At 40.2% G+C, this 26,807-nt stretch overlaps 1 protein-coding gene across 1 annotated transcript in view; it reads right to left on the bottom strand.

Moving 5' to 3' along the window:
• Nucleotides 1–9,739: 9,739 nt before the first annotated feature.
• The window catches only part of Kif14 (kinesin family member 14), a 97,957-nt gene continuing 80,889 nt past the window's right edge, over nt 9,740–26,807 (bottom strand). Inside the window, exons 24-30 of the mRNA XM_004659461.3 lie at nt 22,466–22,690; nt 22,098–22,282; nt 16,524–16,679; nt 15,459–15,581; nt 13,165–13,239; nt 10,581–10,716; nt 9,740–10,296 (exon numbers count right to left, since the gene is read on the bottom strand). Of these exons, the coding sequence (XP_004659518.2) occupies nt 9,902–10,296; nt 10,581–10,716; nt 13,165–13,239; nt 15,459–15,581; nt 16,524–16,679; nt 22,098–22,282; nt 22,466–22,690 (1,295 nt within the window). The 3' untranslated portion in view covers nt 9,740–9,901. The remainder of the gene's footprint in view (nt 10,297–10,580; nt 10,717–13,164; nt 13,240–15,458; nt 15,582–16,523; nt 16,680–22,097; nt 22,283–22,465; nt 22,691–26,807) is intronic.

Here is a 26,807-nt window from a genome sequence, read left to right as displayed (position 1 = left end):
GAAACTGATTGAGAGAGGCAGGAGATATGGTGGAGAGTGGAGTTTCAAAGGGGAAAGTGGGGGGACGGAGGGAATTATCATGGGTTATTGTTTATAATTATGGAAGTTGTCAAAAAAATTAAAATTAAAAAAGAAAGAAACCAGCAAAAAATAAAACAAATAAATAAATTTGATAGCTGTGGAGATGGCTTAGCAGTTAAGGCGCTTGCCTGCAAAGACTAAGGACCCAAGTTTGATTCTCCAGGTCCCACTTAAGCCAGATGCACATGGTGGCACATGCATCTGGAGTTCATTTGCAGTGGCTAGAAGCCCTGGTGCACCCATTCTCTCTCTCTCCCTCTCTTTCTCTGTGACTCTGGGAGGCAGAGGTAGGAGGGTTGCTGAGAGTTCAGGGCCACCCTGAGACTACAATGAATTCCAAGTCAGCCTGGACTAGAGTGAAACCCTACCTCAAAAAAAAAAAAAAACCCAAACAGGGAGAGATGGCTTAGCAGTTAAGCACTTGCCTGTGAAGCCTAAGGACCCCAGTTTGAGGCTCGATTCTCCAGGACCCACGTTAGCCAGATGCACAAGGGGGCACATGCATCTGGAGTTTGTTTGCAGTGGATGGAAGCCCTGGTGCGCCCATTCTCTCTCTCTCTCTCTATCGCCTCTTTCTCTCTCTGTCACTCTCAAATAAATAAATAAAAATGAACAAAAAAATTTTTAACCCAAATAAATAAATAAAATCTTAAAAAAAATAAATTTGAGATATGACCCAAATAAACCCTAGAAGAATTTGAAAACCATGATGTTATAGTCACTGTAGAATATTAGGAAAGTAATTAAAGAGTTACCTTTTTTTTTTCTTGAAGCAGGGTCTTACTCTAGCCCAGGCTGACCTGTAACTCACTCTGTAGCCCAGGCTGGCCTCAAAGTCACAACAACCCTACATCAGCCTCTCAAGTGCTGGGTTACAGATGTGAGCCACCACACTTGGCCTTGATTTTCCTCATTTGTAAGCCTGACCAGTATCCATTGTGTATGAATACCAACTTTCCTTATCTGTTCAGTCATTGGTAGATAGCTGGGTTGATTCCGTATGTTGATTAGTGTGAGTAGTACTGCAGTGAACATGGGTGCAGATGTCTCTGACCCACTGCTTTAACTTTGTTTAGATGTATGCCGAGTGACGGGAGCCCTGAATCCTGAGAGGCCTCTTTACTTCTAGTTTTGTGCCCCAATAGTCCTTTTCCCATAGCACATGTACTCGAATAGAGTAGGTTTTTCAAAACTCATCCAGATCATATAATTCCTTCACTTATTTCCAACAGTTTATTTGGTTGTCTGCTTTTTTCTTTCTTTATATTTAGTTATTTGACACACACAGAGAGAGAATGGGCACATCAGGGCCTCCAGCCACTGCAAACAAACTCCAGACGCATGCACCCCCTTGTGCATCTGGCTAACATGGGTCCTTGGGAATCGAATCTCAGTCCTTTGGCTTTGCAGGCAAATGCCTTAACCGCTAAACCATCCCTCCAGCCCTGCTGTTTTTTGCAACAGGGCCTCCCTACATAGGTCAGGCTAGCCTCAAACACAGAATCCTCCTGCCTCAGCCTCCCACATGCTGGGATTACAGGCATTATTTATACTGGTTCCGTATGCAGAGTTGAGCTGGAGATGGCTTAGTGGTTAAGGTACTTGTCTGGGAAGCCTAAGGACCCAGGGTCAATTCCCCAGTACCCATGTAAGCCAGATACACAAGGTGGCATTTGCATCTGGAGTTCGTTTGCAGGGCCTCTCTCTCAAATAAATATTTAAAAACCATATGCAGAGTCAAATCCAGAGTCATTATAGATATGTATGAGACCCTACACGATCTGTCCTTTCTCCCTCTTAATTCTGATATCCTACCACACTCCCTGGTCACTCAACCGGAGTGCCACAGGGCTTCTCACTGCCCTAAGACCTTGAATTTTCGGTTCCTTCTGTCTCACATACTCTTCTCAGGACAAGCATGGCTGGCTTCTTCGCTTCTTGTAGATCTCTTCCCGTATTTCAGCATTATCAGTGAGCTTTTCCTGCCTATGATTAGAGACTGAATGCTTATGTAACCCTCAGCCCACAGTGAAGGTGAAGCCCCATTAGGGAAAAACTCCTTGATTATGATATAATGAGAGTGTAGCCCTCATAGATGGGGTTAATATTCTTCTTTAACCTATTCTTGACAATTTTGTCCACTGGGGCTGGACTAATAAATCCAAAAGCTTGTCCCCAGTGTCACACCTCCTTCCTCCAGGAGGCAACACCTTCCATAGGTGCACAACTTTCCCAGATTACCACCAGCAGGGAAGCAAGTATTCAAAACACATGAGCCTATGGGACATTTCATTCAAACCACTATATGTGATGTGTGTGTAGATGCATGCAACCCATGTGTAGGTGTGTGGAAGCCAAAGGACATTAGATGTCCTCCTCTATTACTCTTTCACTTTGCATTTCTAAGGAAGCTCATTGACCTCATTGGTTCTGGTTAGACTGTTTGACCAGAGAGCCCCAGGGATTTTCCTATCTCCCAGTGCTGGGGTTACAGGCATGTGTGGCCACAAATGGCTTATTATGTGAGTGCTGGACTGAAGTCCTCTCTTACCCACTGATCCATCTCTCCAGCCACTTCAATTATGTTTCTTAAATTTTTTCCGCTTTCACGCTCTAAAATTATACACATGTATTTTTTTATAAGTCCTGTTCCACAATTAAATGTTAACAGGGCCAAAGGCTTTGGGCTAAGATCAGGAGTTGCTCAGAAAGCTCTGTATTAGCATTGTAAAGTTAATGGTCAGTTTCATATGTTTTCATATGCTTATACAGCATAATAGACATCAATACTATATACTGTTCAAAGGACACTACAATATTATGACATTGGCTTTAAATGCATGCTGCCCTCATCATTAAAAAACTTTTGGAATAATCAGTGTGTTTCCTGACTCTTCACGCCAAATGGATGTGTGAATGAGGTAGTTTAGGGCTGCTTTCCATGTGGCCTGCAGTGTCAAGCTGAACACTAAGAGGCAAGAACTAGAACAAAGACAGCATTAAGGCTCTCTGCACCCAAGGGAAGGAAGCGCCCACACAGACATACACAGCTCTGCTCAGCTGCCCCAGAGGACAGGGCACATCTTTGTTTGTCATGACTGCACAAACTATGAAAGGCTCTTAGATGGGACTAAATACTCATTGCTTTTGTGATAAGGTGCTTTAAATATTTGTTTTTCAAAAATCTTTATAAAAGTTAGTGTTGGATTTACATTTAAATAGTTACACCAGGCATGGTGGCAGTTCATACCTGCAACCCCAGCTCTTGGTGAAGGAGGGCAGAAGGACCACAAATTCAAGGCCAGCATAGGCTACATAGTGAGGCTGTCTCAAAAAAAAAAAAAAAAAAAAAAAAAAAAAAAAAAAATTAGCACATTCTACTTTTTTTTTTTTAATTTTTTTTTATTTTATTTTTTTTTATTTGAGAGCGACAGACACAGAGAGAAAGACAGATAGAGGGAGAGAGAGAGAATGGGCGCGCCAGGGCTTCCAGCCTCTGCAAACGAACTCCAGACGCGTGCGCCCCCTGGTGCATCTGGCTAACGTGGGACCTGGGGAACCGAGCCTCGAACCGAGCTCCTTAAGCTTCATAGGCAAGCGCTTAACCGCTAAGCCATCTCTCCAGCCCACATTCTACTTTTAAACAGGGCTGATAGCCGGATACATGCCTTTAATCTCAGCATCTGGAGACTGAGGTTGGAGGATCACCTTGAGTTTGAGGCCAGCCTAGGGCTACACGGTGAGTGAGTTCCCGGTCAGCATGGGCTAAGGTGAGACCCTATCTTACAAAATTTAAAAAAAAAGGCAGTGGGGTGGGGGATGAGGCTTGCCTGTTTATTAGGCTGAGTATGGCAGAGAACACAGAGTTGTCTTAACATCTGGTTAATTAAGTGCTTCCATTAGGCCTTCTGCAATTGGCCGTTTTGCCTGCAGGTGTCGCTATTGAAACAATAAGTGACCCATTGCTGGCACCACTTTACCTCTCTGCAAGCAAAGGCCAGATAGATGCGAGTGACACTGTTTGTGTCCAGCTTTACTTGGATGATGGAACTGAACTTGGGCCTTGAACCCAAGATGGCAGGCTTTTGCAAGTTAGCACCTTTAACTGCTGAGCCATATCCCCTACCCAGTATCAGTGTCCAAGGTGGTATACTGAATTACTCTATTCACCCAGGTCTTGGCTTTGTTTGAAGCAGGGGCTCACTCTAGTCCAGGCTGACCTAAAATTCACTCTGTGGCCCAGGTTGGTCTCGAATTCACGAAGATCCTCCTACTTCAGCCTTTCAAGTGCTGGTCAGGCTTTTTCTTTCTTCTTCTTCTTCTTCTTTTTTTTTTTTTTGCAAGCAAGCAAGCACTTTTAACTACTGAGCCATCTCCCCAGCCCAGTAATAATGTCCAAGGTGGTATATCAGTTTATTCACCCAGGACTTAATACATTTTTGTGTGTGCATCTACATACACACACATACAGCACACCATGCACACCACACTTAAAGAAATAGAACAATGGTAATAGTGTACTGTAATAGTGAGGTGGGTGTGGTCTTTCATGAAAGAGTCAAGACAGGTACTAATATTGTGAACGTGGTTAATTGCAGCTAGCTGGAACTATGAGAAGAAGACAGTTATTAGGTGAAGTTGTGGACCATTCTTGAAATTCACCAGAAAATTCCTCCCCACCTAGTGAGAGGCTGTCAAGTAATAAGGCCTCCTCTCTCCTAAACAACAAAGGTCACTGTGTCCTCTGATCTGGTTCCCTATAAAGCATTCTCTGGGGGCTCTGTCTGTCTGTGCCCCTTCTGCACCCTGTTCCTCTGCCCAAACACAGCAGTTCTGGCACTCACTAAGCTTGGCAGGAGCCCATGAACAAGTGAGATGTTGCAGCTGCCGATTTGTTACACGAACATCAGGTCAAGAGCAAGGCCCTAAGAATGCAGCTCTGACTAGCAGACACTAGTGGCCACAGGTTTCCAAAGGCCACACGCCCACGTATTTATTTACCTGGCAGGCAGAATGAGTGCCCTTTTGCTTTATGTGCAAAACTTTCCTCCCAGGCCAGTTTTCTGGTGTCCCCAATGACATATCACAAAATAAAGTATCAAGAATAGTAATTTATTCTCAAAACACATCTCCCAAGAGCTATGGATATCTGCCACCATGACCTCTCTCGCCTGAACCCAAGCTGTCACCCACATTAAATTACTTCCTAAGTCAGAGGTAAACTTCACATCATAAAATAGCATGCGTAGCGGCATCACCCCAGCCTGAAATCTGCATCAGTATCTGACCTGAGCCCCTAGACATCCACAATTTACACATCACCAGCTTTGCTCTGTCAATGGGCTTCACCCTGGCGGGGTATTATGCTAACAGATTACCTGCTCACTGCATTGATGTATAAGAGCAATACGTTAGGAAAGCCCCCACTCCCCTGAGTGATGTATCGTCGCAATGGTCGACTAGGGCAAGCATGCTGGTGATGTATGGACCTAACAAGGGCACCAACTGGGAAAGAACAAGTTCATGGTGGGTTCAGCTTAGCTTGTGGAGACAAAGAGAAGCAACCTAGGTACCTGCAGGGCATGCTCCCTTTGGTCTCCTAAGCCCCTGTTTGCAGGCAAGAAATCTACTGTCCATACAAAAGGCCAGCACTCAACCACTTCTACCTAAGGAATGATTATTTGCAATTCCTGTAAATGTCTCCTGGGACTGAAGACAAAGGCACACAGATTCTTGCACTTTGTGGATATGTACTTCGTAATAAAATTACTAAAGGAAACCAATCTCACAAGGATATCATTTCAGTAAATTTTAAGTTATTGAGCAGTTTGGACAACTGTAAATAAGTGTACCAAAAGACAGGTACAAAGTGTTTTTACACTATTAAGAGAAAACAGTGAATGCCAACTACAGAATGGAGTCAGTCAAGTGAGGCCACCATGGTCCGTGTCACACAGTGGCAGGGTTGCTAGCTCATGCCCTGGTTGCTGATCTGGGTCAGACTCTGAGGAGCTGGGCAGACACTGCTTACCCATTTCATTCTGCTCTGAGGGCCAGCCTGCACGTCCTGTTTCATGACACTGACAATGGCACAAGTGATAGTTGGCCTGTCTACAGAGCACTGCCCCTTCTGCTACTATACTCTTAACCAAAATAAGCCACATCACCATGATCAGGGCAGAGGGTTACACTCTGTCCCAGTGGAAACTGAAATATGTAATCTCCAGACACCATCTACCCAACAAAACAGCTTGTTCTGAAAATATCAGCAGCCAGGTCATTCTCCTGAATGCTCCCAATTAGTGTTGTGAAGTTGTCTGCATTTGCAAAATGGAATGCTATGAACAAAACGCAGATCAAACAACTAGGGCCTTTAAGAGCCCATAGTATGAGGCAGTCTCATCTTTTACAGACTTCCATAACATCAAACATATATACACCTGGCATTAAGTAAATAATTGTTGGAATGACTGAACAGATACTTGAACCACATCTAAAAAGTTCATAATTTTGACTAAAGGAAGATGAAAAAAAAAAACTTCAGTCTTCATTTTATTATACAGTGGCAACTTAAAAATCCAGAGCACAAGCAACGTCCTTAATGAATCATACTCAGAAATTGAGTTCATTAATTTTTTTTTTTTTTTGAGACAAAGTCTTACTCTGTAGCCCAGGCTGGCCTTGAACTTGAGATCCTCCTGCCTCAGCTTCCTGAGTGCTGGGCTTACAGGTTCATCACTGCACCTGGCAACATTCCTTAACTTCACCTCTTTTCATCTTGAGCAAATTAATTCTTCCTTCCCATATTTAAGCAAAACCTCAACATACTTACTGGCACAGTTAGGTTCTGCAAATTCACGGTGCTGACTAGCTAGCTAAACATGGTAATATTTTGCTTAAAGTTTCAGACAAACCTGACACAGGACATATTCACATCTTTAGATCAGTTCCTGATCACAAAACATAGGCATCTGCTTACACTAAGCAAGCAAGCAGGAAAAACTAAGTAGCTGCACAATAACATTTGATTAGTGGATCCTGCTTTTTGATTTGCAAAGCTAGGACATCCATTATCAATCAGAGCTACTATGATACTTTCAAATCAGGAGTAAAGTAAATGAAGACAGTAAAATTTAAAAATCTTAGACCAACAGGCAATTCTGAAGCTCACAAGATTTATTAAAGGCATTCTCTTTCTAACATTTCTTTTCAGTGTACATGATTCCAACAGCAAATACAGTTTTATCATTCATTCAAATACAGTATAAATATAAATATATAAAATGTACAAGGATGCTAAAAAAGTTTCCAATGATACAGCTGAATTCAAAAAGCAGAAACTAGATGGGCCTGACAATGCACACTGGAAATCCCAGCACTCGGGAGGCAGAGGCAGAGGCAAGAAGATGACAAGTTTCTAGGCCAGACTAAGCCACAAGCAAGGCCTTAATAAAGAAGAGGGGAAGAGCCAGGCATGGTGGCACACTCCTTTAATCCCAGCACTCGGGAGGCAGAGGTAGGAGGATCGCCAAGAGTTCGAGGCCACCCTGAGACTACATAGTGAAGTCCAGGTCAGCCCAAGCTAGAATGAGGCCCTAACCTCGAAAAACCAAAAAAAAAAAAAAGAAGAGGGGAAGAGAGGGAGAGGGAAGATAATGAACATCAAGATGGAAACAACCATTCTGACACTTCAGAAAGTCCTTCAAGAAGTACAATTTTCAGGAAAAAAAATCCTTATATGTACATTTACAAGTTACAGTTCATCAAACTTGATCATAAAAGTGCTACTTGCAAGCCGGGCATGGGGGTGCACGCCTCTAATCCCAGCACTTGGGAGGTAGAGGTAGAAGGATCATCCTGAGTTTGAGCCCATCCTGAAACTACATAGTGAATTTCAGGTCAGCCTGGTCCAGAGTGCGAACCTACCTCAAAAAAAAAAAAAAAAAAAAGTGCTACTTGCCAGATCATTGACTAATACAATAAATATTGAAGTTCAGGATGAATACAAACTCAAATGCCAAAAGTAAAAAAGAAAACTGGAAGTAAATTTGCTATACTGCACCACTTCAAAGCACCAAAAGTGCAATACATAGCTTGTTAGTATTGTTCTGACTACCATGACAAGTATTTATTTACAATTACTTCCTATAAGGAAATCATCAGGTTTATTGAAGGTACGTCCAGCCAATTTTAACTAGCTATGCCAAATGTACAGGCAGTACCTACAGGTAAAAGAAAAGAGGAAATGAAAAAGTTCAAGTTGTTCAAAAAAAATTATTCTCCAGGAACCACTCAAGTCACCCAGGCAGTTACTTAAGTCACCCAGGCAGTCTCTATCTTTTTTTATTTTTATTTTTTTGGTTTTTCGAGGTAGGGTCTCACTCTAGCCCAGGCTGACCTGGAACTCACTATGTAGTCTCAGGGTGGCCTTGAACTCACAGCAATCCTCCTACCTCTGCCTCCCAAGTGCTGGGATTAAAGGCGTGCACCACCACGCCCAGCAGTTTAACATTTTTGACTTCAATAATAAAAGATAGTGACTCGGCCCTACCTCGAAAATTCAAAAACAAAAAAAAATATGTTAAACTATTTCCTTAATTTAAGAGTCTACAAGTAGAATATTATCTTTATTACTTGATTATAGATGAAAGGTGTTTTTTTTTTATTTATTTAATAGCTGGGTTTGGTGGTGCACACTTTTTAAGATTTTCATTTATTTATTAGAAATGGGGGGAGTGCAGAGTAAGAATGGGAATGCCAGAGCCACTAGCCACTGCAAACAAATTCCAGATGCATGTGCCACCATATGCACCCTGGCTTATATGGGACCTGGAGAATCAAACTTGGGTTCTTAGCCTTCACAGGCAAGTACCTTAACTGCTAAGCCACTCCTCCAGGCCTGTTTTTGTTTCCTTGCTCCATCCTAGGCTGACCTGGAACACATTCTGTAGTCCTAGGCTGGCTGGACTTGAACTCACAATGATCCTCCTACCTCTGCCTCCCAGATTAAAGGTATGTACCACCACTCCCGGCATTGAAAGATTTTAAAAGCTGTTAAATATAATAAAAAATCTTTGCTCTCTATCAAATAATACACAAACTCATATAACTTTAGCAAAATAAGCACTTTCAAGAAAAGGACTTACTATCCCAAGTATGATTCTGGCAAAATTTAATTAGTTTAAAATTATATTAACACAACCCCCATTCTGGGAAGTAGATAACATAGTAATTTGGAAAGAAACAAGAAATCATACCTTGAGCATATATATTATTCAAAATGGCAAACCAATTAACCCTCAGAGATATTTTACATTTAACAATGACAGGCTTGTTCATATTTCTGTTCACAAGAAAATAAGCATCTACAAACAAACTAATAAACTAAGTAGAGACAGCATCAGGACCATTCACTTGGTCCTGAGTCTCTAATTTCACTTTCATGTCTCAGTATTCCAACATGGTAAATATCTTGCTTAAAAACTGCTGAGAAGCCAGGCATGATGGCTCACACCTTTAATCCTAGCTCTTGGGAGGCAGAGGAAGGAGGACCGCCACGAGTTTGAGGCCACCCTCAGACTACAAAGTGAATTCCAGGTCAGTCTGAGCTACCTACTTCAGAAAAAAAAAAAAAAAAAAAAAAAAAAGCTGAGAAACTTCGGAGTGCACATTCAGGCATTCTGAAGCCAGATTCCACTATGTTAATAGATATGGATTTTTTTTTACACTGATTTCATTTATGTTCCTCCTGCATAAGGAAAACTATTACTGAGTATTCTTTTTGGCCATGGATGGTAACCAAGTACCTGCACAACTGCATTCAAACCCACTGGATCCTACTGGTTGTGCACCCCTGTGAGTGCACTGCTGGAGATACACTGCTGTGCAATTCTTGGACACACTTTGACACACCACTACTGCAGCCAGCCCTTCTTGACTTGTACTCTTCTCCTTTTTCTCCTTCTTCTTCTTCTTCTTGAGTATTTTGATTACAAGTTTCCAAGGGTTTTAACAAACCAGATCTTTCTCCAGATTCAAAAACTAAGATCAGTGACTTAGCTAGAGATTCTAGCTCCCCACAACCAACAGGAAGTATTTTATTCTCACAGCTGTCAGCAGAAATAGAGGTCTCACTGAGGTCAATAAGAACATTACTAACTAGGTTGCAGATAGTTTCAGTGCAACTTTTGAGAAGATGTATATCCCCAGGGCACCCTATTCAAGAGGAAAAGGAAAAAATTAATCAGGTATCTATTATTGTTATATGATTCTAGATAATTTTAAATCAAAGTGACCCTATCAAGAAAATCCTAAGCTATTGAAGATAATGCAGCCAACGTGCTTCTTTTCTACATAAGATCTAATTGTGTAGGCAAAAATATCAACGGGTAGCATCAGGTGAGTGTTAGTTATAACATGGGCTAGCATAGAAAGGGAAACCTGTCTGAGAGTCCTCAAATTACAGAATTCTGATTACAAATTCCATCTAGAATATATACCTTTTAGTGAAGAAGTAATAATTTGGATTGTTTTCTCAAAACAGTGTTTTAACTTCAAGAATTCTGGAGCAAAATTAATAATCTTCTTAGAATCTTGATTTCTAGAACCTTCTTGTACTTGAGTTCTGAAGCTTTTCTGCATAAGTAAGCAAAGTTAATATCAAATATATATACATATATAGGCTACATGGTAAGAAACTTAGCCAATAATGACTTTAATTGTTTAGAATATTCTCATTAAGACAGTTTATACTACAATGAGTATATACCAATTAAAAAATTATATCTAGGGATGGAGAGATGGCTTAGTTGTTAAGTACCTGCCTGTGAAGCCTAAGGATCCCAGTTCGAGGCTCAATTCCCCAGGACCCACATAAGCCAAATACATAAGGTGGTGCATGCATCTGGAGTTCATCTGCAGTGGCTAGAGGCCCTGGCGCACCCATTCTCTCTCTCTCTGCCTCTTTCTCTGTATGCCTGTTGCTCTCAAATAAATAAATAAAAATAAACCAAAAAGATTTGTATCTAAAAAAAAACCAGAAAGCTAGATATGATGATGCACACCTGTAATCTCAGCACCTTATAGATGAAAGATTGGATGGAGTTCAAGGTCAATCTTGGCTACATATTCTTTTTTTTTTTTTAAATTTTTATTAGCATTTTCCATGATTATAAAAAAAATCCCGTGTTAGGCTACATATTCTTTTTAGCCTATTATGACTACCCAAACAAAAGTTGACAGTTACTAAGCCAATGAGTTCAAGGCCAGCATGGGCTGCATGAGACCCTGTCTCAAAAACATAAAACAAAGCCAGACGTGGTAGTGCATACCTTTAATCCCAGCACTTGATAGGCAGAGGTAGGAGGACTGCTATGAGTTCAAGACCACCCTGAGACTACAGAGGGAATTCCAGGTCAGCCTGAACTAGTGAGACCCTACCTCGAAAAACAAAACAAACAAACAAAAAAAAAAATTGGACTTGGTGACTCACAGCTATACTCTCAGCACTTGGGAGGCTGATGTAGGAGGATCACCAAGAGGTTTGAGGCCAGAATGGGGCCAGAGAGTGACTTTCTGGTCAACCTAGGCTACAATGAAACTCTGTCTCAAAAAAGCAAAAATAGGGCTGGAGAAATGGCTTAGTGGTTAAAGGACTTGTCTGTGAAGCCTAAGGACCCAGGTTCAATTCCCCACTACCCATACAAACCAGATGCACAAAGTAGAGCATGCATCTGGAGTTCATCTTCAGGAGCTAGAGGCCCTGATATGCCCATTGTCATTCTCTCTCTCCTTTCAAATAAATAAATAAAAATATACAAAAAAGTTTTTTTTATTTAATTCTAAATTAATTTAAATCACACTCCTATCAGCCTATTACATGAGAACAAAATAAAGGAACAGTTCTTATTATAATCCAGTATCATAAAAGATAACCATTTAATTTTTATTTATTTCTTTTTGAGATAGCATCTTGCGTATCCCAGACTGGCCTAGGACATACAGCCAAAATTGGCCTTGAACTCCTGATCCTCTTGGCCTCCACTTCCTAAGTGCTAGGATTACAATCACAAGCCACTGTGCTAGGTAAGAATTCAACTCTAGCATTTATCATATTTAAATAAAAAATTTCGGGATTTAGAAGATGGTTCGGCAGTTAAAGGCACTTGCTTGTAAAAGCCTGCTGGCCTGGGTTCAGCCCAGATTCAAATTCCCAGTTCCAATGAAAAGTCAGATGTACAAAGTGGCATACATCTGGAGTGCGTTTGCAGCAGTAAAGAGTTTTTTGGCATGCCCATTCTCTCTCCCCTCACAAATAAATAAATAAAATATTTTTTAAAAAAATTTCAAGCCAGGGCTGGAGAAAGAGGTCAGCAGTTGATTGAGATGCATACCTATTGAGCCAAATACACAAAATGACACATGCATCTGGAGTTCATTTGTTGCTAGAGGCTCTGACATACCCATTCTCTCTCCCTTCTCTCTCTGCTTGCAAATAAATAAATAAAATATTTAAAAATCTCAGCCAGGCGCAGTAGTGCACATCTTTAATCCCAGTACTTGGGAGGCAGAGGAAGGAGGATCACCATGAGTTTGAGGCCACCCTGAGATTACACAGTGAATTCCAGGTCAGCCTGAGCTAGAAATGAGACCCTAACTCGACAAAAAAAAAAAATTTCAAGGCACAAACATTACTCTCTTCTTTAATGCACTGATTAACACTTAGTCTACATTTTTATATGGCATGAGACCTATGACATAGAAATAAAAAACAGCTTAATTCACCAGTATTTTATAATTTGTGGTACAATGATTATTAAACATATTTTAGCCTATAATGACTTTCCAGGCAAAAGCTGAAGGTTACTAAAGCAGGAACACAAGAAACAGATAACATTAATAAATTTCCATGCAATGGTATATAAAGGCAGCCAAGAGGAAGGAGCTACAAAATTAGCATATATGTTTCAGTTGGCATATAAAAAGGAATTTTTGCCAGCTAAGGATAAAAAAGGAAATAAGTATATCTACAACAAATGCAAGTGTTTAACACACTAAACAATAACAATTAAAATATTCTCTTACTATTTTCCACTCAGAAAAGATATCTTCAAGACATCTGATCAATCCTATGGCATTAGCTTGCATATGCTTAGAAACCTATAGGAAATGGTAAAATATTTTATTATACAAAGTTACTTAGAAATATAAAATTCTTAGAACAGTTAAGAGAGGGAAAAGTCCTAGATGATTGAACATCTAATTTTTAGACAACAAATATCTTGAGTACCTAAACCATACAAATGAAATTTTGTTGAAAATAAATTAGACAGGGCTAGAGAGATGGCTTAGCAGTTAAGGCATCTGTCTGCACAGCAAAAGGACCCAGGTTCGAATCCCCAGGACCCACATAAGCCAGATGCACAAGGTGGCACATGTGTCTGGAGTTTGTTTGCAGTGGTTGAAGACCCTGGTGCCCATTCTCTCTCTCTTTCTTTCTCTATCTGCCTCTTTCTCATTCTCAAATAAACAAAAAAAAAGAAAATAAATTTGATGGAGAATGGAATTTCAAATGGGAAAGTGTGGGGGTGGGAGGGAGGGAATTACCATGGGATATATTTTATAATCATGGAAAATGTTAATAAAAATTAAAAAAATAAAATAAAGAAAATAAATTAGACAGTGATTGCTATATCAAATATGGACACCCTCTGATGTCTGCTATAATAATGGGGCCTGCCTTCTATTTAAATATGTATAGGTACAAAATTTCTAAAATTTACCTTGGACAGAAGCGAGGAAACTCCCATATATTAGATTAGCAAGTATTAGATGCTCTAAGAACTTTATAAACATTTTATCTGATTCTCAGTTACAACCTGATGCTGAATAAGGCATTTTCCCCATCTTACAAGTAAAGAAACAGATCCTGGATCCTAACTCCTCCTTATGCTCAGAACCAGTGTGGGAATCCTAAGTCCTTGTTTTTGCGCTGCTAACTGCTGCCTACTAAGGTGTAGGTGAACTTCTGCCAGGTGATTCTGCTTAAGTATTCAATTAGCTTTGCTCAGGCTGGAAAGATGATTCAATGATTAAAGGCACTTGTTTACAAAGCCCAATGGCCTGGGTTTGATTGTCTAGTACCTATGTAAAATCAGATGCACAAAATGGTGCATATATGTGGAGTCTGTAGGCAGTGACTGGAGGCCAAGCCCATTCTCTCTGCCTGCTATCTCCCTCTGCTTGCATATATATAATTGGTTTTGCCCTCACCTAGGTTAGCTCATGTTTGTTTTACTTGATAAGTGGAGAAAAAGGAGGAAGAGATGTGTGAGGAAGGAAGAAGAGGAAGAAAACAGAGAAAGGAGGAGAGAAGGAAGAGGAAGGAGTAAAAGGAAGAAGAGAAGAAAGGGAAGGAAAGAAGAAGCCAGGCATGGAGGTGGCACATGCCTATAATCCCAGCACTAGAGAGGAAGAAAGATTGTGGCAAGTTTGAAGCCAGCCTGGACTAAAATGAATGTATGTATGTGTGTATGCATGCATGTGTATATATCCAGATTCTTTACTCCATGACTCTTATTTGGATATATAGATACAGATATAGAAATATTGCAGGCTGGCTTCAAATTTGCCACAATCCTCCTGCCTCAGGTCTTTACAACTCAATGAAACTCATGGATGCATATTTTATTTCACATATAAGGTGAATGAATAAATAGGATGAGAGAACTGAGTGACTTGCTAAGTGACAAGTGGAAAAGTTAACAGAGTTAATTTTTTTTTAGCATCAAAGGTAGATCTTTCTTAATAAGCTATCTCTAAGTCAGCACTCGTTTCATGCTTTAATGTTAGTCAGCTGGAGGGAGTGGAAGCATACAGTTCACTGAAATGTTCATTAGTTCTATATCTTTGCATTAAATAATTGATATAAATGGTCCTGGAAAAATATTTCATTTACGTTAATTGAATCAATAAGTGCTAACTTCTAGTACACACCTAAAGAAACCTATCAGACAGGGAAGAAAAAGAAAATGAACACTAGGTGTCGCTACCACACTCTAGTTTGGCTTAAAAGTTTTTCTGCCTAACTCCAGTTTAAAAGTCAGCAAAAAATGAGTAACAGCACAGGCTGAAGTAACTGGAGAAGAACTTGGAAAAAGATCACTGTGACATCAAAGCATCAGCTTCTTCAATAAAAAAATAATTCAACACAAACAAAAATACATAAATTTACAAAACTCAAATTCACTACATTATACTATTTTATTATACTTTTCCCTAAAGTATTTTGTACTTTGGACATTATGAAATTGAACGACTTTTAAAGATCAACTGTATAACGTGTACTTCTATATGGAATATTCTTTTATTCATTTTACCTCGTTATGTGCACTTTGCCTTAAGAGGTCCTCCTGAAGTTCTTTTGCTTTTTCCAGTCCTGAATCTAATAGAATACTCATCCCCGAGGCTGCACCATCCCAAAGAGAAACCATGAATTCCTCCTAGGAAAAGCTTCAAGCATTAGCTGGAAATTTCAGGTTTTACATATTTCAAACTTACAAGATAATTAGGTTGTGTTTCCTGTTTCTATTAGAGACTTAAATATGTTCCACATTTAAGTTTGACTAAAGCTAGCATAAGAACAGTGTATTAGGTATTAAGATTGGCAAAACAGAGCTGGAGAGATGGCTTAGTGGTTAAGCGCTTGCCTGTGAAGCCTAAGGACCCAGGTTCAAGGCTCAATTCCCCAGGACCCACGTTAGCCAGATTCACAAGGGGATGCTTGCGTTTGAAGTTCATTTGCAGTATCTGGAGGTCGTGGCATGCCCATTCTCTCCCCAGCCCCTCCCATCGCTCTCAATAAAATAAATGAACAAAAAAAGATTGGCAAAACAACAATTTAGTATTCTTCATCTAGTATGTTTAATCCATATCTAGAATGTCTATCATCATATATGACACTATTTTTTTAGAATATAGGAAAACCTAATATAGTATTGTTCCATTTGCATAAATAGAGTAGGCAAATACAAATATTCTACCATTATAGTTTATCATGTGTTGACTGGGAAAATGTTCCAATTGATGGCTATCATTAAGCCAAGAAATGAAAAGAATTTTTTTTTCTCCCTTGAGATTTAGAGATTGGATCTCACTATGTAGCCCAAGCTGCCCTTGAATTCTTGATTCTCCTGTCTCAGGCCTCCCAATACTGTTATGACAAATGTGTTCCTCCATACCCACTTTCAAAAGGATTATAAAGATTTGTAAATATATATTTGCCATCCAAAATATATTTAATCAATTTATATGAATTTTAAGTCTTATTGTCAAACTATTAAACATACAGGTTAACTTGAAAACTAAAATGAACTTGTGTGCAATGATGCTATTATCAGAAGTCTCTAATGTTACTTCAGACGAGGTTTTATGCTATAAATTACCTGGACATTAGCGGTCTTACTACTGTTTTCCAAAAACCACAGCTTGCTTCCTTTTAGAACTGCTAACTGTCCCACATGCTGAACAGCTTGTTGTATAGTTCGGATTACTTTCTTTTGAGCTTCTTTTACCATTGATGAAATATCTGAACAGCACCCCTGAAACATAAAAATTAACGAGTGTAACAGATAAATGAAATTATAATGGGGTGGTAAAGCAAAAACAAGCTGGGGAAGAATGTGAAGCTCAGATGTACAGCAAATACTCAGTATGTACAAGGCCCTGATTTAAGGTTCAGTATGAGCATCAACAATAAAATGACAAGATAAACAAGATGAGAATTATTTCTGTGATCATGATAGTGACCACCCTTCATTAATGTGTGAGAACCAGAAAACATACAGCCCTGCAGCTATTTAAGGTCCTGCAGCTATGAATGGTGATAACATAATAAGATAGGGCTTTTACCTTCAAAGAATTTATATACTAATAGGGCACATAAAACAAGTATGAAATTAACTAAATATAAAAATTGATAAGTAACTGCAAAAACAGAAAATGGTAGCTCTTTGGCCTTTGTACTTGTTCTGTCCTAGTAATTTCCTAATAGATGGGTAATAAAACTACTTACTTTTCTCTGGGAAGAAAACAAAGGAGAGGTAGAAAAAGGAAAAAAATAGCCAAACTCCTTTAAACTAAGGCTTTCCATATGCACTTGGAATGAACCAATCTTAAAGGGATGGGGAAACCTCTTGAGCTTTTTTTTTTTTTCCTGTTCCCTGCCCACTGTAGCAGCTCTTAGAATACTTCTCCTGGCTTGCTTTCTGGAAGATGGTAACCATACTGGTTCAAAGTAAGAATTCTCAAGACACACTTCACTAGAAAATTGTGCTAGCTAACACCAGGGTTGCCAGCTCTACACAAGTCTCTCCTGAGCTCAGTCCAACATCCTCACTGAGTCACCTGGTTTCTCTACCCTTGATTCCTTACATTTGAGACATACCTACAATGCCACAGGTTGAAACCTGTAAATCAACTTCAAAGTGGTCTTCTCAGAAAATGAAAAGGAAGCAATTACACACCAGGTACATTATTTCATCTAACAATCACAGCAAACCTGCCAGGTAGGCATTACTATTCTCATTTTCCAGGTAAGGAAAAGAGATACTCAAAAAGCTAAGTGTGTGTGTACTGGTGGGGAGGGGTTGGAGAGATTGCTCAGTGGTTATGGAGCTTTCCTGCAAAGCCTAATGACATGAGTTTGATTCCCCAGTGCCCATGAAAGTCAGATGCACAAGCTGAAGCTCATTTGCAGGGGCTAAAGGCCTTGGTGCACCCATCTCCCCCCTCTCTCGGTCCCCCCCTCCCTCCCTCCCTCCCTCCCTCAAACAAAAGCTAAGCAAGGGCTGGAGAGATGGCTCAGTGGTGTTTGCTTGCAAAGCCTGATGGCCTGGGTTCTATTCTCCAGTATCCCCATAAAACCAGATCCACAAAGTGGGACATGTATCTGGAGTTTGTTTGCAGTGGCTAGAGGCCCTGATGAGCCCACTCTCATTCTCACTATCTCTTCCTTTCTCCCATCTCTGCTTGCAAATAAAGATTAAAAAAAACAAACAAAAAAAAAAAAAAGCTAATCATTTGGCCAGGTGTGGTGGCACATGCCTACATGCCTTTAATCTCAGTATTTGGGAGGCATAGGTAGGAGGATCACTATGAGTTCGAGGCCACCCTGAGACTACATAGTGAATTCCAGGTCAACCTGGGCTAGAGTGAGACCCTACCTCGGAAAAAAAAAAAAAAAAAAAAAAACAGAAAGAAAAGGAAAAAGAAAAATTAAAAAGGGGAAAGGGAACTAAGCATTTGGTTAAAGACACAAATTAATTTCACATAGATTTTATAAGTGGATTCCAAATTTCAATAGTGAAGTTTTGGGCTGGAGAGATGGCTTAGTAGTTAAGCGCTTGCTTGTGAAGCCTAAGGACCCCGGTTCAAGGCTCGATTCCCCAGGACCCACATTAGCCAGATGCACAAGGGACACATGTGTCTGGAGTTTGTTAGCAGTGGCTAGAAGCCCTGGAGTGCCCAGTGTCTCTCTCTCTCTCTCTCTCTCTCTCTGTGTCTCTTTCTCTCTGTCACACAAATAAATAAATAAAAATGAACAACAAAACAAAATTTTAAAACAATAGTGAAGTTTTGGTTTGTGTGTGTATGTGCTTTCTCCCCATTATTCTCATACTGCCTCTAAAATCTGAGAGCTTCTTCTCATTTCTACCACAGACCATCCTGAGCTACATTCCTCCTCTAACTTGAACCTAAGTCAGCCCCTCAGCTTCTGACTCTCTAGCACTGCTCTGTGACCAATCCCACCCTTCATTTCCTTGGTTCTATACTGTGCAATCAGAGCTTCTCCTTCATCGGTGACCTTACCCACATCTGACTGCAGCCCACACCTGTCCTATATTCATTCTATTTCTTCATCTGTATCCAAAGTGAGACCCTTCATTGAATATGAATTTAAAAACAGCTTAATACTACATGTCTAACTAAGCATCTATTATACGAAGAGTCCTTGTTAAAAAAAAAAAAAGACACCCACAGTTTCTTTTCTTGGTTTTTCGAGGTAGGGTCTCACTCTAGTCCAGACTGATCTGGAATTCACCATGTAGTCTCAGGGTGGCCTCGAACTCTCGGCGATTCTCCTACCTCTGCCTCCCAAATGCTGGGATTAAAGGCGTGCGCCACCACGCCCAGCCACAGTTTCTATGCTTTTTGTCTGTTTAAGTATACAAGCTTGTCAATAGTGAAGCATATTAAAAAGGGCATAATGAGTCAACTACAGGGTTAATGGATAAGCATATAAGTACCAAACCACGCCTTGGGAATACCCAGAAAGATCTTCTAGGGAACAACAATGATTAAAGATTTCCAAAACCAAGCCAGTAATTAGCCTACTCATGAAGTATTTGTCACAACAAAAATTACACTGCAATAATGTGGAAAATTAAGGAAAGACAATGGTAAAGAAACAAAAACAAAATGTGTTTTAAAAATAACAAAATGAGCTGGGCATGGTGGCGCATGCCTTTAATCCCAGCACTTGGGAGGCAGAGGTAGGAGAATCGCCATGAGTTCGAGGCCACCCTGAGGCTCCATAGTGAATTCCAGGTCAGCCTGGGCTAGAGTGAGACCCTACCTCGAAAAACCAAAAAAAAACAAAACAAAACAAAATGAGCCAGGTGTGGTGGCATATGCCTTTAATTCCAGCAGTTGGGAGGCAGAGGTAGGAGGAACACCATGAGTTCTAAAGAGAGATCCTACCTTGAAAAACAAAACAAGGGCTAGAGAGATGGCTTAGCGGTGAAGGTGTTTGCTTGCTAAGCCAAAGGACCCAGGTTTGACTCCCCAGGACCCATGTTAGCCAGGTACACAAGGAGTCACAAACATCTGGAGTCCCTTTGCAGTGGCTGAAGGCCCTGGTGCGCCTTTCCTCTCTCTCTCTCTCTTTAATTAAAAAAATAGTCAAAATGAAACCTAATTCTTCATAATTAAAATAAATAAGGGTGCTCGCTTTAGCAGCACATATACTAAAACTGGAACCAGCCGGGCGCGGTGGCGCACACCTTTAATCCCAGTACTCAGGAGGCAGAGGTAGGAGGATCGACGTGAGTTTGAGGCCACCCTGAGACTCCATGGTGAATTCCAGGTCAGCCTGGGCTAGAGTGAGACCCTACCTCAAAAAACAAACAAAAAAAAAAGGCAAAAGGCGGAAGACTGACTATGGTGACTTAATCTGCCACAATGCTGCAAATGTCTAAGGTGACCAAAAAACTGTAATAATTCCTCCCCCCCAAAAAAAAATTTAAAAAATAAGGGCTGGGGAGATGGCCTAGCAGTTAAGGTGCTTGCCTGTGAAGCCTAAGGACCCAGGCTCAGTTCCCCAGTACCCACATAAACCAGATATACAAGGTGACATATGTGTCTGGAGTTTGCAGGTAGAGGTCCTGGCACACCCATTCTCTCTGTCTCGCTCTCAATTTTTCAAAATAATTATTTAATTATTTAAATTATGTAATTTTATTTAATAAAATAAGTTATTTTATTTAATGAAATTATTTAAAAAATAATGAAATTCTCAGCCGACCCTGGTCACATACACCTTTTATCCCAGCACTCAGAAGGCAGAGGTAGGAGGATCATTGTGAATTTTGAGACCACCTTGAGACTACATAGTGAATTCCAGGTCAGCCTGAACTAGAGTGAAACCCTACCTCAAAAAAACAAAAATAAAAGCCAGGTATGGTGGTGCACACCTTTAATCCCAGCACTCGGGAGGCAGAGGTAGGAGGATCACCGTGACTTCGAGGCCACCCTGAGACTCCATAGTGAATTCCAGGTCAGCCTGGGCTAGACTGAGACCCTACCTCAAAATATGTATTTCCTAATGCTACATAAAGCTAGATGTGATCAGATGGCAATACAAGTGTCAGGTGTGGGGTTGGGGTGATGTTTCAGTGGTTATGGTGCTTGCCTGCAAAGCCAGAATTCCATTCCCCAGTACCCATGTAAAGCCAGATGCACAAGGTGGCACATGCATCTGGAGTTCGTTTGTAGCAGGTGGAGGTCCCGGAGCACCCACTCCCTCCTCTCTGCTCTGCTGGGTATGATGGCTCACACCTTTAATACCAGCACTTGGGAGGCTGAGGTGATCTCTGTGAGTTTGAGGCCAGTCTGAGACTACATAGTGAATTCCAGATCAGCCTGGGCTAGAGCAAGACCTTACCTCTGAAAACTAAAACAAAAAAATGCCATGTGGTTTCCAGAAAGTTCCTTTAAAGGAGAGCTATTTCCTTCTTTATCACTTCTTCTCCCCAGCTCCACTGAACTCAAATGGAGTTCCATCATGGTGGAACTTGGAATCAAGGGCCACATTTGAGGTATAGTAGAGTGGAAGTGGGAAGCAAGAAGCAGCCTGGATGGCTTTGTGCTACAGTCTTCATGCTTCCTTTTAGATTTCACAGGACAGAAAGTAAGCTTTTACCTTGCTTCTTTCTCACAGCCCAACCTAATCTTACTTGGAGAAGGTAAGCAGGAAACAACATTGTTTTCCTTGCCACTACATCAACAAGCTTGTGACTGACTCAGCTAGAGGAGACACTGCCTCTCCTCCTAGTGCCATTAACTGCAGGTCAGCATAGAATAAAGGTGAATCGAGTATGAACCTCAAGCCCAAGACTGCTGGTGTTCAAATCCACCTCTATTACTCACTAGTTATGTAACACTGGGTGAGCTACGCATCATCTCTGAGCCTCCACTTCCTCCCCTATAAGATTTAACAGCAGTACCCATTTGGGGGTTGTTATGAGGATTAAATGAGTTAATATCTGTAAATCACTTAGACTCACTGGTACATAGACAGCCATGTAAGTCTAGGCTCAATAAATCAATTACATCCACAGTCTTAGGACTTCAAAACAGAAAGCACTTCTGAAAATCCTGAAGATCTAATTTTGGGTACTGGAAAGTCAATAAATACTTACAGAACAAATGAATTCTTCAAAAATAAGGATTCAATTTACCTGCAAAAATAATTGTAAGTAGCCTCCCAGCTTTTTAGCCTCTTGTCTCAACTCATCTTCAAGCCTCACTGTGTTGTTACAAGGTGGAAAATCAGCCAGCCAGTGTCTGAGTAAAACTGCAAGCTGCTCAAAAGCACACGCAATCTGGATGATAAGTACCTGTGCTGCTCGATCGGAAGAGAACACTTGGAAAAAAGGGAGAGAATTACTGGAAATGACCTCAAAATAAAAGTATTCCCATATATGATTATCATTAAAACATTTTAACATAGTCAAACTGTCTGCCAGATGTGTTAAATAATTATTCATAACAAAGCATAATGCACAGAGAATAATCACGTGAGTGAGTAAAGCACAGGATTGCTTACAATTATCTGGAGTTTCTTCATCTTGTTCTTCATGAGCTTTGGAAATGGCAAAGAGCCCATTATAAATTTTAAGGAGATTATTCATCAGGCTATCTGCTATTGTTTTTTCTTCATCATAACTCTGTGTAAGAAAATCCACTGATGAGCCAATCAAGTCCTTACAAATTCCAGGAAGAAACGATTCTGCCAAATTTGAGTAAATTGTGCTTGATTTCTCCATTAAGCCTACATCAACAGAAAATAGCATAATCCTAGTTTTGAAGTACTATACTTTCAAATAAACACATTTTTACCAGCATATTATAGAATCATTGACCAGGAAATTCGAAGTAAGTTATTGTTATTTCAATAGATTCTTATTTCTATATGCACAAGGTGGCACATGCATCTGGAGTTCGTTTGTAGCAGGTGGAGGTCCTGAAGCACCCACTCCCTCCTCTCTGCTCTGCTGGGTGTGGTAGCTCACACCTTTAATACCAGCATTTGGGAGGCTGAGGTAAGATCTCTGTGAGTTCGAGGCCAGTCTGAGACTACATAGTGCATTCCAGATCAGCCTGGGCTAGAGCAAGACCATGGTGTTTCAAGCAAATGGTCCTAGAAAACAAGCAGGGGTTACTATCCTAATATCTGACAAGGTAGACTTCAGTCCAACATTAGTTAGGAAAGATAAGGAAGGTCACTTTATATTGATTAAAGGCACACTCCAAGAAGAGGACATTACAATCCTAAACATATATGCACCTAACATGGGAGCTCACAACTTCATCAAACAAATGCTATTGGAACTAAGGTCACATATAACACTAAACACAGTTGTAGTGGGTGACTTCAACACCCCACTCTCTTCAACTGACAGGTCATCCCGGCAAAAAATAAACAGAGAGGCATCTGGATTAAATGAGATCATAGAACAAATGGACCAAACAGATATATTACAGGACATTTCATCCAAATGCTACAGAATATACATTCTTTTCAGCAGCATATAGAACATTCTCTTAAATAGCCCATATATTAGGACACAAAGAAAATCTTAATAAATACAGGAAAACTGAAATAATTCCTTGCATTCTATCTGACCACAATGGAATCAAATTACAAATTAATAGCAAGAAAAGCTATAGATAATACACAAAATCATGGAAACTAAACAACACACTACTAAATGACAAATGGGTCAATGAGGAAATCAAGACGGAAATCAAAAAAATTCATAGAGCCAAACAATAATGAGAACATAACATACCAAAATCTCTTTTTCCTGGATCAGAAGAATCAATATTGTGAAAATGGCAATCTTACCAAAAGCAATCTATACATTTAATGCAATCCACATCAAAATTCCAATGGCATTCTTCACAGAAATAGAAAAAAAAATCCAAAAATCCATTTGGAATAACAAAAAAATCTCGGATATCTAAGACAATACTGAGCAACAAAAATAAAGCTGGTGGTATAACCATACCTGATTTTAACCTATACTACAGAGCCATAGTAACAAAAACAGTGCGGTAATAGCACAAAAGCAGACATGTAGATCAATGGAACAGAATAGAGGACCCAGATGTAAGTCCAGGTAGCTATTTGATAAAAATGCCAATACTACTCATTGGAGAAAAGACAGCCTCTTCAGCAAATGGTGCTGGGAAAACTGGATATGTATCTGTAGAAGGATGAAAATAGATTCTTCTCTCTCTCCATGTACAAATGGATTAAAGACCTTAACATCAGACCTGAAACTCTGAAACTGCTAGAGGAAAAAGTAGGGGAAATCTTTCAACATATTGGTCTTGGCAAAGACTTTCTGAATACAACCCCAATTGCTCAGGCAATAAAACCACAGACTAACTGCTGGCACCTCATGAAATTACAAAGATTTTATATAGCAAAGGACACTGAATAAAGCAAAGAAGCAACCTACAGAATGGGAAAAAAAATCTTTACCAGCTATACATCTGATAGAGGCTGAATATCTAGGATATACAAAGAACTCAAAAAATTAAATAATGATAAATCAAACAAGCCAATTAAAAAATGGGCTATGGAACTAAATAGAGAGTTCCCAAAAGAAGAAACATGGACGGCATATAAGCATCTAAAAAAATGTTCTCCATCCCTAGTCATCAGGGAAATGCAGATTAAAACTATTTTGAGCCGGGTGTGGTGGCACACGCCTTTAATCCCAGCACTTGGGAGGTAGAGGTAGGAGGATTGCCATGAGTTCGAGGCCACCCTGAGACTCCATAGTGAATTCCAGGTAAGCCTGGGCTAAAGTGAGACCCTACCTCGAAAAACCAAAAATAAAATAAAATAAAAAATAAAAAAAAAAAACTATTTTGAGATTCCATCTCACTCCTGTCAGATTGGCTACCATCATGAAAACAAATGACCATAAATGCTGGGCGAGGATGTGGAAAAAGAGGAACCCTTCTATACCGTTGGTGGGAATACAATCTGGTCCAGCCATTGTGGAAATCAGTGTGGAGGTTCCTGAGACAGCTAAAAATAGATACACCAAATGATCCAGCTTTAGCATTCCTAGGCACATATCCTAAGGACTCATCTCATTACCTCAGAGATACTTGTTCAACCATGTTTACTGCCGCTCAATTCACCATAGCTGGGAAATGGAACCAGCCTAGATGTCCCTCACCTGATGAGTGGATAATGAAGATATGGCACATTTATACAATGGAGTTCTATTCAATAGTAAAGAAAAATGAAGTTATGAAATTTGCAGGGAAATGGATGGATCTGGAAAGGATTATACTAAGTGAGGTAACGTAGGCCCAGAAAGCCAACATCGCATGTTCTCTCTCATTAACCTCTTCCATGTAGACCAGCTGACAGAAAGCTAGAAAAAGCTATGCTGCATACAGTTCAATGGGAGAAAGAGGAATCACCAGTGAAGATACTCAACAGTAGATACTGCAAACCTTGTATTTGGCCAGCCAGGCCAAATGAGCCAACAGGTGCAACAGAGGCACGTCTGTCATGGTGGAAACCAACTGCCCTCTAATTGGACTGGAGGCCTGCTCCATGAGAGAGAATACATCGCTGATACTGAAAACTTAAAACAGGGATTGTCATGAGCCCTATGGGTGTAATGTCTGCTGCTATCTGGCTAAATGTATATACTATGTTTATCAAACTGCCCAGTAAGCACTTCTCTTAATGTTCTTACCCTTATAGTAATGCTACTCTCACTTTGGGTAGAGAATCTTCTCTTTCCAGATGGCAGTGACCTTGGGATGACTCAGAAGGCAACATGGTGCTAGAAAGAAGTGACCACAGTGCTCAGTAGTGCAATATCTCTATCACACCTTCCAAATCTCAGGGTCTATTATGGAAGAGGTGGCAGAAAGACTATAAGAGCCAAAGGAAGGGTAGGACCCCTTACAACATGCTCCCCCCAGACACAAAATGGCCTGTATATTCATGACCTCACAGTGCCTGACACTACCTACACAAGACCATCACAATAGAGGGAAAAGATGACATCAAAATAAAAGAGATACTGATTGGGATGGGAAGGGGATATGATAGAGAATGAAGTTTCAAATGGGAAAGTTGGGGGAGGGGGGTATTACTATGGGATTTTTTTATAATCATGGAAGTTGTTAATAAAAAAAAATTTTTTGAAAAGAAAAAAAAAAGATTAAGGGAGCTGAAGAGATGACTTGGTGGTTAAGACGCTTGCCTGCAAAGCCAAAGGACCTTGGTTTAATTTCCCAGGACCCAAGTAAAGCAGATGCACAAGTGGTGCATGCATCTGGAGTTTGCTTGCAATGGCTGGAAGCCCTGGCATGCCCAATCTCTCCCTTTCTTTCTTTCTTTCAAATAAATAAATAAAAATAAAATAGTTTTTAAAAAAGTTAAGGGCTGGAGACATGGCTTAGCAGTTAGGTGCTTGCCTGTGAAGACTACAGACCACAGTTTGAGGCTCAATTCCCCAGTACCCACATAAACCAGATGCAAAAGGTGGCACATGCATCTGGAGTTCATTTGCAGTGGCTGGAGGCCCTGGCACGCCTATTCTTTCTCTCTTTCCCTATCTGCCTCTTTCTCTCTCTATCACTCTCAAATAATAAAAATAAATTTCAAAAATAGTTAAAAGAAAGCAAAAGAGTATGCAGTGTATTACACTCTGTACTAGCACTTCTGGTATGTGGGTTAGTTCTGCAGGGGATCTTATTTATTTATTTACATGCATTGACATATACATCTTCCCTCTCCTCTTTATACAAGTCACAGCATATAATACATGATCTGCTAATTCTTTGCTTTTGTTTTGTTTTTGTTTTTTGAGGTAGGGTCTCACTCTAACTCTGGAATTCACCGT

Source organism: Jaculus jaculus, chromosome 1 (assembly GCF_020740685.1).
Source record: "Jaculus jaculus isolate mJacJac1 chromosome 1, mJacJac1.mat.Y.cur, whole genome shotgun sequence".
Taxonomy (NCBI): Eukaryota; Metazoa; Chordata; class Mammalia; order Rodentia; family Dipodidae; genus Jaculus; species Jaculus jaculus.
Note: the sequence above shows the minus strand (reverse complement) of the source record. Positions and strands in the feature narration are given on the sequence as shown.